At 46.6% G+C, this 19,029-nt stretch overlaps 1 protein-coding gene across 4 annotated transcripts in view; it reads right to left on the bottom strand.

The window, feature by feature from the left end:
• SCFD1 (sec1 family domain containing 1) overlaps positions 1-19,029 on the bottom strand; it is a 152,781-nt gene that overhangs the window by 35,046 nt on the left and 98,706 nt on the right. For 3 of the 4 annotated variants that reach the window (XR_007774508.1, XM_050953890.1, XM_050953891.1), the window contains exon 20: positions 16,694-16,747. Coding sequence is in view for 3 of the 4 variants with exons in the window: in XM_050953890.1 (XP_050809847.1) it covers positions 16,694-16,747 (54 nt within the window). In the remaining variant the exon portion in view is untranslated. Of the gene's footprint in view, positions 1-16,392; positions 16,516-16,693; positions 16,748-19,029 lie in introns of those variants that run through there. The other variant, XM_050953892.1, reaches the window with a different exon arrangement.

Raw genomic sequence — 19,029 nt, 5'->3', positions numbered from 1 at the left:
GAAGAGTTTAGGCCCTTCAAAGAGAAGATCTTTGACAGTGGTCTGCACCTCTCTGGGGAATACGAAGAGGTGAAGCCATGAAGCTTGTCTCATCACCACCGATGTTGCAATGAAGCAAGGAGCCATGTCCGCAGAGTCCAAAGAGCCGTGCAGTGCTATATGGGCCAGGAGTTGTCTTTCCATCACCAGTGCCTGGAATGGCTCCTTTTTGTCGTCTGGGAAGAGTTGACAGAATTCTTGAAATTTTGAATAGTTCATATGATTAAATGTGGGTAGGAGTGCCTCACAGTTAGCAATGTAGAACTGGACTGTAGATGAAGAGTATGCTTTATGACTGAAGAGGTCTAGCCTCTTCTAGTCCCTGTCACACGGGGTTGTCCTAGAGTGGTGGTATTGCCTCTTCTCTTATAGTGCATTGACCATGAGAGAACTTGGGAGTATGGTGAGAGAACAGAAATTCAATGTCTTTAGTGAAGACGTAGTATTTCTTATCCGCTTGCTTGCAAGTTGGTAATATTGAGGCTGGGGTCTGTCAGATCACCTTGGCAGGGTCCAACAAGGTTTCTTGGTGCGTGGTGAATGAGGGTTGGTTGATGACAGTGCCAATGGTGACTGCTGTGTTGGAGAGGTACTTGAGCCAGGGTCTGAGACTGGATGCAGAGAGCTTTCCACTCATAAGAGTTTTACCCTCAGTTCATGGTCCTTTCTGGACTGGGCCTTCAACTTGAGGCAGTGGGTATCCTTCTGAGGGACATATCCCTCACCAAGACAGCATATGCACTGTGAATGACCGTCATTTACAGGTATGGCCTCATGACACGAGAGGCACCTCTTGAAACCAGGGGATCTCCCAAGAAGGGAGAGCTTCCCAATAGGGAAGGGCGTAGCAAAGGAAACCTACGCTAAGCTAAAGCATAATGGGGAGGAAAGAGCAATGGAATTATTTTTTTAAGTGGGAAGAAAAAGGAGAGCTAATATCTAGAAATTATAATGGAAACACTACTATTACTAACGGATATGGCTGTCTGAAGGGCTCGGCTCAAGATTCCATCCCAGATCAAAGACGGTTGAGAAGGAACTGAGACGGTTGAACCACACAATGCTATACAGATGCCGCTCATGGTGTGAGATGGGGAGGAGCGCATGTGTGGCCCAACAGGCATTGCTACCGATGATCTCTGATCTCAGGTGCAGGGGATGCTACTGCACCCACAATGGAGCACTCACAAGGACACTATTCAAAGAAGAACTGATACTTTGTTTGCAAACTTCCAGTAAAGTCAATTTTGTGCTCGTTTTCTTATATGTATTTGCATTCAGTCATTATATGACTTTGGTTCAGACACCTCTCCCTCTAAAAGGAAGGTACGATCATTACAATTGTATTAAGATTCTACATTGGGAAGGAAAGAAATGCCCAGAGGAAAAGACCTGCCCCTCCTCACATCTGTGATTAAGAAGCGGTCCTTTGTAATTTGTCTATTCCCTACAAACCTTCCAGCAATCCAAGATATCTATGAGTACACAGTATCTATTTGTATATAGGGACCTGAGAACTATTAAACACTTTTGGTACAGTGAGTACATTTTTTTTTTAGCTCCTTTGGCAGCTGACTAAGTAAAGGAAGGAAATGGTTAAGAAGGAAAAGACGGTTACTCACCTTTGTAACTGTTGTTCTTCGAGATGTGTTGCTCATATCCATTCCAGTTAGGTGTGCGCACAGCGTGTGCACGTTCGTCGGAAGATTTTTACCCTAGCAACTCCGGTGGGCCGACAGGTCGCCCCCTAGAGTGGCGCCGGCATGGCGCCTGATATATATACCCCTGCCGGCCGGCCCGCTCCTCAGTTCCTTCTTGCCGGTTACTCCGACAGTGGGGAAGGAGGGTGGGTGTGGAATGGATATGAGCAACACATCTCAAAGAACAACGGTTACTCACCTTTGTAACTGTCTTTTCTTCTTCGAGTGGTTGCTCATATCCATTCCAGTTAGGTGAATCCCAAGTCTTACCTAGGCGGTGGGGTCGGAGTGACAAGTCACGGCGTGTAGCACTGCGGAGCCGAAGGCCGCGTCATCTCTGGACTGCTGGACCAGGGCATAATGGGAAGCGAAGGTATGAACGGAGGACCAGGTAGCCGCCCTACAGATCTCCTGGATGGGCATGTGGGCAAGGAAAGCTGTCGATGACACTTGAGCCCTGGTAGAGTGCGCAGTCATGTGACCCGGAGGGGTATGAGACAAGTCATAACAGGCTCGGATACAGGACGTTACCCACGAGGAGATTCTTTGAGAGGAAACAGGTAACCCCTTGGCCCGTTCCGCTACCGCCACAAAGAGTTGGGGGTTTTGCGGAACGGCTTGGTCCTCTCTATATAAAATGCAAGCGCTCGACGGACATCCAGCGAGTGGAGCTGCTGTTCCCTGTGGGACGAGTGGGGTTTCGGGAAAAATACAGGGAGAAAGATGTCCTGGTTGACATGAAAGGCTGAGACCACCTTGGGGAGAAAGGCTGGGTGCGGTCTCAGCTGGACCTTGTCCCTGTGGAACACCATATGGGGGGATCAACGGTGAGAGCCCGGAGCTCCGACACCCGTCTGGCTGAGGTGATGGCCACCAGGAAGGCAGTTTTCCAGGAGAGATAGAGCAGGGAGCAAGTCGCTAATGGCTCAAACGGAGGGGACATGAGCCGGGTGAGAACTAGGTTCAGGTCCCAGGTAGGGGTAGGGCGTCGAACCTGGGGGTATAGACGCTCCAATCCCTTAAGGAATCTCGTCACCGTAGGGTGAGAGAACACCGATCGGCCATCCTCCCCCGGGTGAAAAGTGGAGATGGCCGCCAGATGAACCCGAAGAGATGATATTGCCAGGCCCTGTTCCTTAAGGGACCAGATGTAGTCCAAGATAATGGCAATAGAGATCTGAGCGGGGAGGAGACTGCGTTCCGCACACCAGCAGGTGAAGCACTTCCATTTCGCTGAATAAGTCGCTCTGGTAGAAGGCTTCCTGCTGCCCAGGAGCACCTGCCGCACTGGGGTAGAGCAACGGAGCTCGGACCGGGTCAGCCACTCAGGAGCCAGGCCGTAAAGTGCAGGGACTGCATGTCTGGGTGATGTAGCCTACCGTGGTCCTGAGTGATCAGGTCCAGGTGAAGGGGCAGGGGGACAGGGTCGGCCAGAGACAGGTCCAGCAACATGGAGTACCAATGCTGCCTGGGCCATGCTGGAGCTATCATGATCAAGCGGGCCCTGTCCCTGGGCACCTTCAGAAGGACCTTGTGGACGAGCGGGAACGGAGGGAATGCGTAGAACAGATGCGTCGCCCAGGGGATAAGGAAGGCATCTGCTATCGAACCTGGTTCCCGGCCTTGAAAGGAGCAGAACATCTGACACTTCCTGTTCCCTCAGGATGCAAAGAGGTCCATCCGGGGACATCCCCACTTCTGGAAGAGTGAAAGGGCAATGTCAGGGCAAAGGGACCACTTGTGGGAAAGGAAGGATCTGCTCCGATGATCCGCCAGCGTGTTCCGAACCCCAGGAAGGTAGGACGCAATGAGGTGAATTGAGTGGGCTATGCAGAAGTCCCAAAGCCTCATGGTCTCCTGACACAGGGCAGAGGACCTCGTACTGCCCTGCTTGTTGATGTAATACATGGTTGTGGTGTTGTCGGTGAATACCGAGACACAGCGACCTTGAAGTTGAAGATGGAATGTTTGGCAAGCAAGGCGGACTGCCCTCAGTTCCCGTACGTTGATGTGGAGGGCTAATTCGTGAGGTGACCACCGACCTTGTGTCCGTAGGGTTCTGAGATGGGCCCCCCAACCTAGATCTGAGGCGTCCATTGTCAGGGACACCGAAGGCTGGGGTGGATAGAACGGCAACCCAGCACATACCACGGACTGGTCCAGCCACCACCTCAGGGAACCTAATACCTCCTGGGGAATGGTAACAATCGCGTCCAGAGGGTGCCGGGCCGGACGGTACTGACTGATGAGCCAGGACTGGAGGGGCCTCATGCGCAGCCGTGCATACCGCGTGACAAACGTGCAAGCCGCCATGTGGCCCAATAGAGTTAGGCACGTACGTATGGAGGTCAAGGGTGCTGACTGCAGTCGTCGTATAATGGCCGTCAAGATCTGGAACCTTGCTAGAGGAAGAACGGCTCTGGCCAGAGTCGAGTCCAGAAGTGCTCCGATAAACTCTATCCTCTGAGTGGGGATTAGCGTTGACTTTTCTATATTGAGGATGAGGCCCAACTTCTTGAAGAGACTGCTGACTATGCGGACATGACTGAGGACTTGCGCCTCTGATGACCCCGGAATCAGTCAGTCGTCGAGATATGGAAATACATGTATGCAGCTGCGACGGAGGTGGGCGATGACTACAGCCATACATTTGGTGAACACCCTCGGGGCTGTGGAGAGGCCGAACGGGAGGACTGCGAACTGATAGTGGCAGCGGTTGATCACGAACCGAAGGAACCGTCTGTGCGGCGGGAAGATGGCTATATGAAAATACGCGTCTTGCATGTCGAGGGCAACGTACCAGTCTCCAGGATCCAAGGATGGGATAATGGTCCCCAAGGATACCATACGGAACTTCAACTTCACGACGTATCTGTTGAGTTCGCGCAGGTCAAGGATAGGCCTGAGGCCTCCCTTGGCTTTGGGGATCAGAAAGTAATGGGAGTAAAAGCCCTTGCCCCGCTGGGCTTCTGGAACCTCCTCTATGGCTCCTTTGTCGAGGAGCGTCCGCACCTCCTGGATAAGGAGTTGCTTGTGAGAGGGGTCCCTGAAGAGGGACGGAGGAGGGGGGCGGGAGGGGGGGCGCGAAACAAACTGCAGATGGTGTCCAGCTTGTAATGTGCGTAAGACCCAACGGTCTGATGTCAGTCGGGACCATGCCAGAGGAAAAACGAAAGACGGCTGGAGAAGGGCGGGGATGGATCTGGGAGGGAAACTGGTGCAGCACCCTCGGGCGCACCTTCAAAATGAAGGCTTTGGGCCAGAGGGAGCCTTGGAGGAGCTCTGGTTTTGCCCCCCCTTGGTTGCCCGATTGTCTACGCCGGCCATTCCTACTTCGGCGTCTGGCGAAGTCCTGCCTCTGGCGAGGTTGAAGGTAGGGCCGGCACTGCTGTTGAGGCCGGAAGGGTCTGCGCTGGGTGACTGGTGTATGCGTCCCCAAGGAGCGCATAATGACCCTATTGTCTTTAAGGCTTTGCAGCCTGGGGTCGGTCTTGTCCGAAAACAGGCCCTGGCCTTCAAACGGGAGGTCCTGAATGGTGTATTGGAGCTCCGGAGGAAGACCAGAGACCTGAAGCCAGGAAAGCCTGCGCATGGTCACGCCAGAAGCCAGAGTCCTGGCAGCCGAATCTGCGGCGTCGAGGGATGCTTGCAGAGAAGTACGTGCCACCTTCTTGCCCTCGTCAAGGATTGCCGCAAATTCCTGACGTGAATCTTGTGGAAGCAACTTCTTAAATTTGTCCGCTGCCGCCCAGGTGTTGTAAGTGTAGCGGCTAAGGAGAGCTTGTTGGTTGGACACCCGAAGCTGGAGAGCGCCTGCAGAATAGACCTTTCGGCCAAGCAGGTCCATGCGCCTTGCTTCTTTAGATTTCGGTGCCGGGGCCTGTTGGCCGTGACGCTCCCTCTCGTTCACAGATTGTGGACATAGAGATACTCGTACCCTTTCGAGGGCACCATGTATTTACGTTCCACGCCGTGTGCCGCGGGGGGAACTGATGCCGGCAACTGCCAGATGGTAGTGGCATTGGCCTGAATGGTCCGTATAAAGGGGAGGGCGACACGAGTGGGAGCATCTGCAGATAATATGCTCACCACCGGATCCTCAATTTCTGAGACCTCCTTGGCCTGCAAATTCATGTTTTGCGCCATGCACCGGAGGAGGTCTTGATGCGCTCTGAGGTCGAGCGGAGGAGGGCTGGTGGATGTTGTTCCAGCCACTGCCTCATCTGGGGAGGATGACAAGGAGACCCCCGGCAGGAGTGGATCTGCAGGATGCTCCGTTTGGAGCAATGCTTCTGGCTCTGGAGGGAGGTCAGGGTCCCGCTGGTGAGACAATCCCTCCTCTGCAGGGGACAGGGGAGGACGAGACAGTGTGGCCTCCGGAGCCCTGTGCTCTGAAGTTGCTGGACGCGGGGGAACCTGTTGCTGCCCTTGGGCTTGATGATATGCCCAGGGGGTCCAGAAGCCCCACTGCTGTGGTCCATGCTCCTGAGGAGGGGGGCTCCTGGAAGAGAGCAGCAGGTCTGTCCGCGTCCATGGCGTACGCGCTGTCTGTCTGAAAGGAGACAGACGGCTGTCGGGATGGCCAAGGTGGAGCCGAACGGGACTGATACGGGTCCCTCCGTCTAGACGACATCGACCTCCTCAGTGCCGGGGACCGGTCATACCGGTGCCGGGATCGAGACCAGGACCTACTACCAGCGCGGTGCCGGGAGGTCGACCGGGATGCCGAACGCCAATGATGGGAGCGGCTTCTGGAATCTTGGTGCCGGTAGCGGTGGCTAGAGCCAGAACGGTGCCGGAAATACCGGGATATCCGTGAAGAGGATCGGCGCTGCGAGTACAACCGGTACCGCCGCGGGGAGCGGTGCCGGGACTGTGAGCAGCGTCCCGACCGAGATCGTCCACGGTGCCGGGATCTTGATGGGGATCGGTGCCGGCTCAGTGAATCCGGAGATGGAGCTCGCAAGGCCGTAGGCTTGCCCTTTGACTGCAGAACCTGCACCGGAGGTTGAGGTAGCATAGGCTCAGTCAAAGCAATCAGGTCCCGAGCAGAAGCAAATGTCTCCGGCGTCAAGGGAACCACTAGCTCGATCCCGGATCTTATGGGGGAGCTGTGAGGGACCGGACTCGACGGACCTTCCGGGCCCGGAGTCGACAGAATCCCTATCATCAGTGCTGCGGCAGTAGACGGTGCCGGGCGCTCCGTCCACGTCTGCGTGGCTGGAGTGGCAGACGTCGAAGGCCTTGCTTCTGGGCCCGGTGCCGGGGAAGGCCGGTGCCGCGGCGTCTGCCCGGTGCTGGAGTGGAGCCGGCGCTCGGCGTCGAGGCTGGAGGGTTAAGCGCTGCTTCCATTAAGAGAGTCTTTAAGCGCTGATCCCTCTCCTTCTTTGTTCTTGGCTTAAATGCCTTACAAATGCGGCACTTTTCAGAGATATGTGATTCCCCAAGGCACTTCAGGCAGGCGTCGTGGGGATCGCTCATTGGCATCAGCTTCTTGCAGGCCGAGCACTGTTTAAACCCTGGCGAGCTGGGCATGGGCCCGGCGCCAGGCACGGGGGAGGGCTAGAGCCCAAGCCCGCTAACTATTTACAACAAGCACTACAACTAACAACTAATACTAAAAACTCTAATTACAACTATAACTATATACAACTATTAGAACAACGAGACAATGGAGAGCTAGGGACATGGAGGACAGCTACGCCGCGCTCCACCATTCCAACAACCGACACGGCGGTAAGAAGGAACTGAGGAGCGGGCTGGCTGGCAGGGGTATATATCAGGCGCCATGCTGGCGCCACTCTAGGGGGCGACCTGCCGGCCCACCGGAGTTGCTAGGGTAAAAATCTTCCGATGAACGTGTACGCGCAGCGCGCACACCTAACTGGAATGGATATGAGCAAGCACTCGAAGAAGAATTAATGTTCATCCTCCTTGAACATGTGATGCGTGATTCAGACTTTACCTATCTAATCAAAGGGATAAGATATGAACAATTCACTATAAGATTTCTGCAAGACAGGAAAACTTGATTCAGATTTAAAGTCCATACAGGCTTCTCTACAGAGATTCAAAAGCACAGCTTTTAAAACTTACTGTTAAAAATTGCCAGAAAAGCTAATTAAACACTCCTCCTCCTGCTCGCCCCACCCTATTACAAAGTAATTCTAGAGGAGAGGTCCCACAAGTCATAAATACTGAATGAGTGCAGCTGCCTACTGAAAGTAGGGTTGAATCCAACTTTGAGCAATTCAAAATACAAATTAAGATTTAAAATTAAGGTACAACACCCCAATTTTCAAGATAAAAATTTTTCAGTTTAACAGCACACATATTCTTCCATTCCAGATGTAAAAGATTCTTCTAGACAAGCGATGGTAAAAGCTAACATTACTCATTTGATAAAAATAAGCTGTTTTAAAAATAGTTATTTTAATATACATAAGATAGATATGTATCTCTCATAGAAGATGCATAATAAACCGGAAAGATATTAAATTCATTGCAAGGGATAATATTTCTTGAAAGTCATACTCTTGAATACATGCCATTCAGGTATATCACTACTTTAAAAAGCCTTTATTTTAACTATGTGGATAATCAGAAATGCAAATAAATACAGGTTGAACCTCTCTAGTCTGGCAACATCTGTGGTCTGGCATGATTTTAGTTAGCCAGATGTCCGCTTATCATGGGTGAGGCCAAGTTTCCCATGGTCTGGTAAAGTCCAGCCAGTCCTGGCTCTCAGCATTCGGTGTTGTTATTTAGCTCTAGTTTACCCCTAAATATGTCTTCTAAGAGACGAGCGAGCAGTGGAAATGTTGGTAATTCTGCTAAGCATAAGCATGTGTCAATATTCGTACTGCAAAAGGTGGAATTGCTGCAGAAACTGGAAAAGGGCACATTGGTACGTGCCTTGTGAGAGTTTTACAGTGTATGGTCATCTACAGTGTATGATGTGAAGAAGCAAAAGAATCAAATCCTTAATTTTTTTTTGCCAAAAGTGACAGTAAAAAAAAGTATGAATGTTCATAAGACATTGAAGGAGGAGAAAAGCAGTGATTTAGATAGTGTGCTTATACATTGGTTCAAGCTTCGTAGGAACAAAGATGTTAGCATTTCAGGTGAGATGATGATGGCACAAGCAAAAATATTCCACAAAGAACTTAACCTGCAACATGAGTGTGACTATTCACAAGGATGGCTACAGAAATTTAAAAACAGGCATGGCATTAGTCTACATTGTGTGTGCAGTGAAAAAGAAGGACAGATATGGAAGCTGCCACTAAGTAAATTGACGAATTTGCAGTTAGGGTTTGTCTATATTACCTGTTGGATCGACGGGCAGCGATCGATCCAGCGGGAGTTGATTTAATCACGTTTAGTCTAGACATGGTAAATTGATCGCCGAGCGCTCTCCTGTCAACTCTGGTACTCCACCAGGGTGAGAGGTGTAGGAGAAGTCGACGGGAGAGCGTCAGTTCTCGACTTACTGAAGTGAAGACACCGTGGAAAGTAGATGTAAGTACGTCGAGTTCAGCTACAAAAAGAACAAGAGTACTTGTGGCACCTTAGAGACTAACAAATTTATTTCAGCATGAGCTTTCGTGAGCTACAGTTCACTTCTTCAGATGCACAGAATGAAACACAGAGACAGGAGATATTTATACATACAGAGAACATGAAAAGATGGAAGTATGCATACCAACAGGAAGAGTCTAATTAATGGAGATGAGCTATTGTCAGCAGGGGAAAAAAAACTTTTGAAGTGATAATAAAGATGACCCATAGAAGGTGTGAGGAGAACTTAACATAGGGAAATAGATTCAATTAGTGTAATGACCCAGCCATTCCCAGTCTCTGTTAAGGCCTCAGTTAATTGTGTCTAATTTGCATATTAATTCGAGTTCAGCAGTCTCTCTTTGGAGTCTGTTTTTGAAGTTTTTTTGTTGCAAAACTGCCACCTTCAAGTCTGTCACTGAGTGGTTAGAGAGACTGAAGTGTTCTCCCACTGGTTTTTGAATGTTATGATTCCTGATGTCAGATTTGTGTCCATTTATTCTTTTGCGAAGAGACTGTCCGGTTTGGCCAATGTACATGGCAGAGGGGCACTGCTGGCACATGATGGCATATATCACGTTGGTAGATGTGCAGGTGAACGAACCTCTGATGGCGTGGCTGATGTGATTAGGTCCTATGATGGTGTCACTTGAATCGATATGTGGACAGAGCTGGCATCGGGCTTTGTTGCAAGGATAGGTTCCTGGGTTAGTGTTTATGTTGTATGGTGTGCGGCTGCTGGTGAGTATTTGTTTCAGGTTGGGAGGCTGTCTATAAGCGAGGACTGGCCTGTCTCCCAGGATCTGTGAGAGTGAGGGATCATCTTATTCACGTAGCTGAAGTTGCGTAACTTAGATCGATCTCCCCCCTTCCCCCAGTGTAGACCAGGCCTTAGTTGCAAATTAGAAATTATCCTCAGAGCAGGTATACAATGCCAATGAAACTGCTCTCTATTGGTGTCGTATGCCTAAAAAAATGTTAGTTACTGATGCAGAGTGGCCATCATCTAGTACGAAGGAGTAGGACGACAGGGTAACTGTCCTTGGTTGTAGCAATGCAGCAGGCATGTACAAATGCAAGCTCACGGTTATTGGGAAAAGTGTGAACCCAATGCATTCAAAGGGGTGAAAATATTCCCAGTGATATACCATGGCAACCAAAAGGGATGAATAACGACTAATCTAGGTCTCAAGTGGTTTGAGAAATACTTTGTAGTGGAGGCAAGAGCCCTCCGTAGGTCTGGATCCAAAGTGCCAAATTGTGCTGATTTTCGACAATTGCTCTGTCCACTCTAAAAAACATAATAAGAACATAAGAACATAAAGCCCAGCTACTTTTCAAAGATAATGTGGTGGTACTGTATTTATCCTCAAACTGTATCGCACTGATTCAGGACAGTCCTGATGTCAATGACGAGTCCAAGTTCGCTGGATTTCAAGGGTCTGAAAACCAAAAAATTGTTAGCGAGTTAATGGAGTATGCCAGCGGTATGTCTGACCCTGTAGTGCTTGAGCTGGCCAAGCATTTGGGAGAGGAAAATGTGCTAGACTGGATGGAAGTCGACAAAGATGCACAAATTGCTAGTCATATAATGGATGAAGAAATCGTGCAAATGGTACAGCAGGGAAAAAACGAAAATAACAAAGACGCCAGTGATGGTGATGAAGATGATGAGGAGTATGTCACAGAAAAAATTTCTATAGATAAATGCATTCGTTGGCAACAAATGTAATAGACGGTCTGGAGCAAAGACATTTCACTTCTGAGCAAGAGATCATGTCTCTCTACATGATACGAGAAAAACTCATTAAAGAAAAACCAAAATACATGAGACAAGCCAAGCTGGAAGATTGGTTAAAGGTAGTGAAGAGGAGTGGTGAGCAGCACTTTACAGTAAAAAATCCTGTTGCCGCCACTCCATCTACCCTGCATATACCTACAGCAGAGACCTCGGATATAACTCAAATGTAATTTGAGTTAGCATTTCTTGTCACATCACTTTGGAAGCAGAATTCAGGCATCATTTTAGGTAAGTAAATTATAGATTTACCTGTATCATCATCTATTTCTTTTTCACATTATTTTATGTTTTTTACACTTTATATACTTATTTCCTTGTGCCAATACAGTAAAATTGTACAACAACACTAGCACTTTGTTATGAAGAGAGACGGTAAGCCTTGGCTAGGTGGTGTTGCAAGCGCTGTTTTATTTATTCACCTCAGCGAGATAAAAATAAAAAGAGACTCGCTTGCTAGACTACTGAGCTCCCATGGTTCAGCAAATTCTCTGGTTCGGCAATGGTCAGTTCCCGAGGTTGCCGAACTAGAGAGGTTCAACCTGTATTGTCTCTTGAGAGAAAAATACATTTTCTGATTACTTTGTCCTAAAGTCAGACATCCATGGATTATTTATGAGACATAAGAGGACAACTTACATGCAGTACCACTTGTCAAATCTCAAGTCATTTCCTAAAGGGTTTATAATTCTTTGTAATACTATAATAGTAGGGGGCAGGGGGTTAATGGCTGAAAACTTTCTTTTCTTTGACAGTATAACATGTTAAAACCATATTATCTTTTCTTAAGATGAATATTTTAACAAACTTTATAACACTGATTTAACTTGCAAACATTTAAGCAAGTTATCCCTAATCAATGAAAGTAACTACTCTGCACTAAGATTTATGGGTTAATTATCAAGAATTCTCTTAAAAAACAAAATCCTGAAGTTGTGACTCTTTATTTAGACCAATATCTAGGACAGTGGCTCTCAAACTGTGGGTTGCAACCCAGTACTGGGTCACAGAATGTAAGCACCTCTGGTCAGCATCACCGACTGGGCCATTAAAAGTCCTGTTGACGGTGCTGCTCGGCTAAGACAGGCTAGTCCCTACCTGTTCTGACACCATGCTGCGCCCTGTAAGCGGCCAGCAGCATGTCCAGCTCCCAGATGGGGGGGGCGGCACGGGACTCCATGTGCTGCCCCTCCCCGAGCACTGGCCCAGCCAATGGGAGCTGGGGGTGGTGGTGGTGGTGCTGCCTGCAGGCAAGAGCTGCACGGAGCCGCTGGCATGCCTCTGCCTAGGAGTCGGACCTGCTACTGGCTGTTTCCAGGGCGCAGCGCGGTCTGCGGTGCCAGGACGGGCAGGAAGCCTGCCTTAGCACCCTACTGTACTGCCGACCAGGAGTTGCCTGAGGTAAGCCTCCACCCGAACCCCAGGCCCCAATCCTCTGCCCAAGCCCTAAGCCCCCCCCAAACCCAGAACCCCTTCCTGCACCCCAAGCTCCTCAACCCTGGCCCCACTCCAGAGCCTGCACCCCCAGCCCAAAGCCCTGACACCCTCCCGCACCCCAAGCCTCTGCCCCAGCCCGAGCCTCCTCCCACACTCTGAACTCCTCATTCTTGGCCTCATCTGGCAGCCCTCACCCCCGCACCCCAACTCTCTTTCCTAGCCCTAAGCCCTTCTCACACACCAAAACCCTCTGCCCCAGCTCCGTTAGGTCATGGTCATCAATAATTTTCTTCAACTGGGTCGTCAGAAAAAAGTTTGAAAACCACTGATCTAGGAAATATATGACACTTCTGAAAAGAAAGGAAATGTATTTTAAACCCTATTTTGATCAAACAAATGTTAAGACCCAAGACAATAGAACAAATCACTCTAAGGTCATCAACAAATGAAGTTACTGAACAAATGTGTTAAAATATTCTAAGAAAAAAATCCATTATAGTCAACCAACCCAGGCATAAGTTAAAAACATTAGAGGGTAGTGTTACTGCCCCTAAGAACTGTTCTTCAGTTCCTGTTTCTGTTGAAAGGATCAGAAACCATAGGCATGGGGCTCATTTCTCCTTCCTCGTAGCTGTCCCTTTGGGAGAGGACAAGCAGCAGGGAGGAGAGTATTTGAGAAACACACAATACCATATTGAGGCAGATTTAAGAGAACTTTATATCTATTTTGCTCGGCAGAGTTCTGAAAGTCCACATGGCAAAAAAACACAGCACTCTGAAATGTATTCCAGAATAATTTTAAATTACAATTGACAAAGTAACATTTGTGGCCACTGGTAGTAGAAAACCTTTTACATTTCACATTACTTTAGTGTAGCATTTTATATTTAGCATGTGATTTGAATGTAGGTATATAATTTGCAATGATTAATATATCATTTCTATGTTGATAGTATTTTATCTAGTTTCTATGCAAGACAGACATTTATACCTATGTGCGTTTCACACATCTACTACAGGACTTAGCAGGTAAGAGTCCAATCCCTTAAATGGAGATTTCCTCAAGTTCTGTAGAAAAACATCAGCTTTTTAGCTTTCTTTTCTGTATCTTATCTTTTGCCAGCAGGACAAGTGGCTATTCTTGCCTGTTTTGGGGATGGAAGGACTCTATACGTTAGAACATGAACAAAGGCCACACTAGTGTAATTCCATGTGTCATTCATTTTTCCTTATAGATCCAGTTTTAGTTTTCTACAATTGCTGCTTCTATTGCAAGCCCAAATATATGACATCCCCCAAAGGCTACTTATGCTTCTCTTTTAATAAGCCCAAAGGAAGTACTTGTTCAGCAAACTACTGGCAGCCTTTCACGTAGAGGTTAAAAGAGCTGCTCTTTAGGGCTTGCCTGGTCTCCGTTGGCTTGGAGGATGGGATTCCTGATTTTGGTCCTGAATCCTAGTCTTCAACATGGCAGCAATTCATGTTGTAAATCTCCACTATAATAGAAGGGATTGAATCAATAACCCCCATGTTTTAATATGACCTAGTGAGATAGTCAACTATACCCTGAAATTATCTAAGTGATCTTGGCTATTCTCCATGGCAGTACAATGTGAGAATACCAAGCCAGCAAAAATACAGTATATGAAATGTGACCTTTTCCAGAAAGTTCTTAAATTTGTAGACTGAGGAAGCTGAATATTTATTCAAAACTTTTCATTGTCTGTGAGCCGTCTTAATTTAGGTTCTCCACTTTAATGCTCTGAGTGACACCTACTGGTAGATTATAGAAATATTATATGCAGCATCTTGCCTTTAGAAGTTACTACAAGGTCACCTATACTTTTCCTGAGAAACAACCTCCTTTCTTGGCTTCATTCATTGACTCTGTTAGCCAGAGAATTTGTTTTTACTGTTTGTGATTTAGCAGTCAATTACATTTACTACAGGCTAGTTTGTATGTTCAATTATTTCTTGGCACTTGTTTTAGTTATTTCCCTGCACATCTCCACATAACTGATATTTAGGTGTGGGGAAGATCTGCAGAAAGGCAAAACGATGTTGTTTTCCTGGGTTTGCCCAGCTCACTCCTCTGTGCAAGAGGTGGAGATGGAATGGTGGTAGGGTGACCAGATAGAAAGTGTAAAAAATCGGGACAGGGTGGGAGGTAACAGGTGTCTATAAAAGAAAAAGCCTCCCAAATGAGGACTGTCTCTATAAAATTGGAACATCTGGTCACCCTAAATGGTGGGTGCAAGTGGCCCAGTTCTGAGCATCCCCAAAGCATCAACTAACTAGTAGAGGGGGATAAAGTTCCTGCAAAGGGTGTAGCAATATTCTGCACTGTATTTTTTTAAAGCACATGGTTGTTTGGGGAATCTTGTGCATTCAATTTACAAAAATTTGCTCAAATGATCCTTAGATAGGATGATTTAGTAACATCCAGAGAAGATGAAGTCTATCACAGGCAAGGAAATCCCCCTCATCTCCTCATCAGCTTGAACAACAGTTTTGTGAGATACACCACTACCTTGATATAATGCTGTCCTCGGGAGTAAAAAAAATCTTACCGCATTATAAGTGAAACCATGTTATACTGAACTTGCTTTGATCCACCGCAGTGCACAGCCCCGCCCCCCTGGAGCACTGCTTTACCGCGTTATATCCAAATTCGTGTTATATCGGGCGGCGTTATATCGAAGTAGAGGTGTATTACATTTGTATATCTGTATATTTCTTTTCCTGTACAAAATCCCACCTGGATTATAGACAGAGAAAAAGTAGAAGAAATACAAATAATTTTTGAAAACACTAACATTTTCTAAAGTAGTTGCCTGTAAAAACATGTGGTATATATAGAATACAGTAGAATGGTGTGGTACAGAAGTTCAATTAGCATTTGTGAGTAATAAGGGACTCTGTCAAACTCGGTGACAAAACCCAGAAGTTGAATCACACAACACTATCACAAGTTATTTACATACAATAATGGCAGATTCCAGATAATGGAATTTTTTAAGCAAATACTTCCTCCAGTGAGAGTCATTCTAGTTAGAGCAAGGCAAAGAAGTAAATCTTGCATTGCCCTTTGAACACTGTCTATAAGGGTTTGTTCTAATTTTTTTCCTGTGCAGAATGTGTTCGATGTTTTTCTTCTTCCTTTTTTTCCTTTCATTTTTGTTTGATTTTCAGCCTTGGTTTCTTTACTTCAGTGTCTCTCAGCATCTTTCTCTGCTTCTCTCTAACCACTCCATCTTTACTTCTACTTTTCCCCTCCTTCCTTCTATTGACTTTCCCCTCCAGTCTACTGCATCATCATGCCTTCTTTTCCCTAAACTCTCCAATTTTCCCCACTGCCAATCAAGAAAGGGGTTGCTGGTGGCAGGAAGCTGTGGTGGCCTGAACTGGATTCCAACAGGAAAAGAGGCAGTCCTAACCTGAAAACTGTTCTTCAACTTGGAAAGATCAAGAATTCCAATCCCCATCAGAGGAAAGGAATGATATAGAACCACAGGAACATACTCTCTCTTTCCAGGATGAAGTGAGTTAGGTGGTGAACCATCTGGCTCTTTGGCTTTCCTCGTACACCTTGTTAAAATGTTGTCTCTCCCCTTCCCCCACCCAGCTGGCCCCTGCATCTTCTTTTGCCCTGTAACAGTGTGTGTATTTGGGGACGCTTTAGCCCCAGCATCCAGACACCTGTGCTACCAACGCAACATAGAAATCTGGAGTTGCCAAATTTGAAGATATGGTTATAGTTAGATCTATGAATGGAAAAAGTCTGTTATACTATTACATGCAAAAAACTATGTCAAAGAACATTAAGGTTGCAAAAATCAAGCACTCAGAAGTTAGCAAATGACAGCATTAAAGTTACCTGTGAAATCTTAATTTGGCTCCCTTGTGAAGATGCATTGTAACATAATCTTTAAATACATCACAAACTAGTAATCTGATCAAATTATTTTTGACTCCAGACTCCTATATAAACAAAACAATAACTGTGAAAATTGTTATAGTTTAAATCAAAGTACGGGGAGACCAGAATTATTTGATGCTACATTAACAACATGATGTGGCAGCAATATTATGTGCATCAGATTTGAAAAGATCTGGTTTTCCATATCTCTCTGCCTAAAATGAATATAATTATACTCACCGGATTTGACTTCATCTCCATAAGGTTGTCTAGGATACGTGTGACTGGTAGATTCTGTGGAAGAGAATTTGAAACCAGTGAGTTGCAAAAATGTTTACTAAGAAATATGCAGAAGCTATTCTGCAGCCCAGCTATATTATATGGAATGTTGAATTTTGTAATTTACAGCACACTCAAATCTCTTACTTTGAGCTGCTTTACTGTAATGTTCTGTAGGGAAAATAACTGTTCTAGGTTATTTTATGTACAGAATAGTTAATAGGTCCAGAAATTTTAAAGTAACTCAAATGAATACCAATGATTTTTTAAAAGGGGTAGGTAAAATTGCTTTTTAAAGAGTAACCATATACTTGCAGTATAAATGACTTATTTTAGATTAAAATGAAATGAAATAATGAAGAACTAGAGTAAAATCTCCATAGAACAGTGCATCTCCTAGAGCAGACTATATTTGAGAAACATGCTCCTTCCCTTTCTTTTGCTACTCTTCCTTGGTCAAATAAGCAGCTGCCTCCAGCAAACAACAGATTTAAATTTCAATGTATTTTACAACCCCCACCACTCAAATCATAAGACTTATACAAGTTCACGTACCACATTCTTGAAATTGTTTGCCATACCATAGGCCTAGTGAGCTTGGTCTTATTTAGCAGTTTTTAAGCAGGCAAGGACATGCTTTAAAAACTTGATTTGTTTAAAAAAATCCACAGTTTGCTTCTCTAGATATACAGGAATTCTTTTTTTCAAGATTGTGGCTGAATCCTTAGCTGCATTCAGTAAGCTGAGGTAGGAGCCATTTGCAACTTCTGGATTCTAGGGCCTGTTCTATCCACTGCACAGTTTAGGGCAGTCTTAGATTATTTTGGCTTGTAACAGTCCCTAAAGACTGATACGAGGGTTGAGGACGGCAACAACCGCCCTCCAATCTGGTGCAACCAGAATTTTCCTGAGGAGGGGGCCCAGAGCTCTCTCTCTACTGCACCTGCATCCAGCCCTGAGCTCTCCCCCACCACTTCCCCATACCAAGGCCTGAACTCTCATGCTGCCTCTGCAACCAGAACTGTGCTCTCCCCACTGCAGCCAGCTCCACACATACTCCCCTTGTCAAGTATAATTCCCAATTCTGGACCTTAGCGTCCAAAATATGAGTACTAGCATGAATTCCCCTAAGCTTAATTACCAGCTTAGATCTGTATCGCTGCCACCAATCAGGAATTTTTTTAGGGCCTGATACCCTCTGGTCCTCCCAAAACCTTCCCAGGGGACCCTAAGACCCAGATTCCTTGAGTCTCACAACAAAGAGAAATAAGCCATTCCCTCCCCCCTCCCTTCTTCCTCCCAGCTCCTTCCCGCCCTGGGAACACTAGGAGATCCCCTGATTCAACTTTTTGAATCACCACACCGGGAGGAGTGTTACCTTCCCCCTCACCCAGAGGCCATAAAAGCTGTGTGAATATAACACAAAGAGAAAATTTATCCTTCCCTTCTCCCCACCAATTCCCATGAACCTTAACTAGGAGAAAAAAAATTAAACAGGTCTTAAAAGCAAAACTTTTAATAAGAAAGAAAGAAAAAGTAAAAGGTTTATCTCTGCACTTTAGATGGTAAACAGTTACAGGGTCTTTTAACTTATAAACAATAGAAAGAAACTTTCTCCAGCAGAAACACAATTTAAGCTACTTCCAGCAAGTACACATAAGACTATGACCGCCTTTTCTTACTCACAATTCTGAATAGATAAGATACTGTAGCAGGGAGATTGGCAGAAACCTGGTTGCACCTCTAGTCCCGTCCAGGACCCAGAGAGAACAAAGCCAAACCCAAAACCCATAAACAAAGGCTTCCGTCCCATGAGATTTGAAAGTATCTTGTCTTCTGATTGGTCCTCTGGTCAGGTGTTTACAGGTCACTGTTTGTTAACCCTTTATAGGTGAAAGAGACATTAACCCTTAGCTATCTGTTTATGACACCCCTCCTGCTGACTCTCACTCTTCCCCACACATTACCCAGTACCCAGATAGGTGGTCAGGTTGAAGAGCACCATACCCACTAGGGGCCTGGCAGTTCAGCCCCAGATCCTACCCTCCTTCTACATCTCTGTTGTTCCAGGAAGCACCAAAAGCCTGCATCCTGTCCTCCCACCCTCCTGGTGCCCCCTGGTCTGCTTCTCCCTGGGGGTGCCCAATGTCCAAGGGTGCCAAAAGGAGTACAAGAGTGGGGAATAGGATAGTTGTGGGACAAGGAAAAGGCCAACATCTTCTGTTAGAAATTACAAAAGTTAACAAAATATACTATCAAGTTTATGAAAGACTTTTATTTGTTAATATCCGGTTCTT

Source organism: Gopherus flavomarginatus, chromosome 5, assembly GCF_025201925.1.
Source record: "Gopherus flavomarginatus isolate rGopFla2 chromosome 5, rGopFla2.mat.asm, whole genome shotgun sequence".
Classification (NCBI taxonomy): Eukaryota; Metazoa; Chordata; order Testudines; family Testudinidae; genus Gopherus; species Gopherus flavomarginatus.
This window is presented reverse-complemented; position numbering and strand designations above follow the sequence as displayed.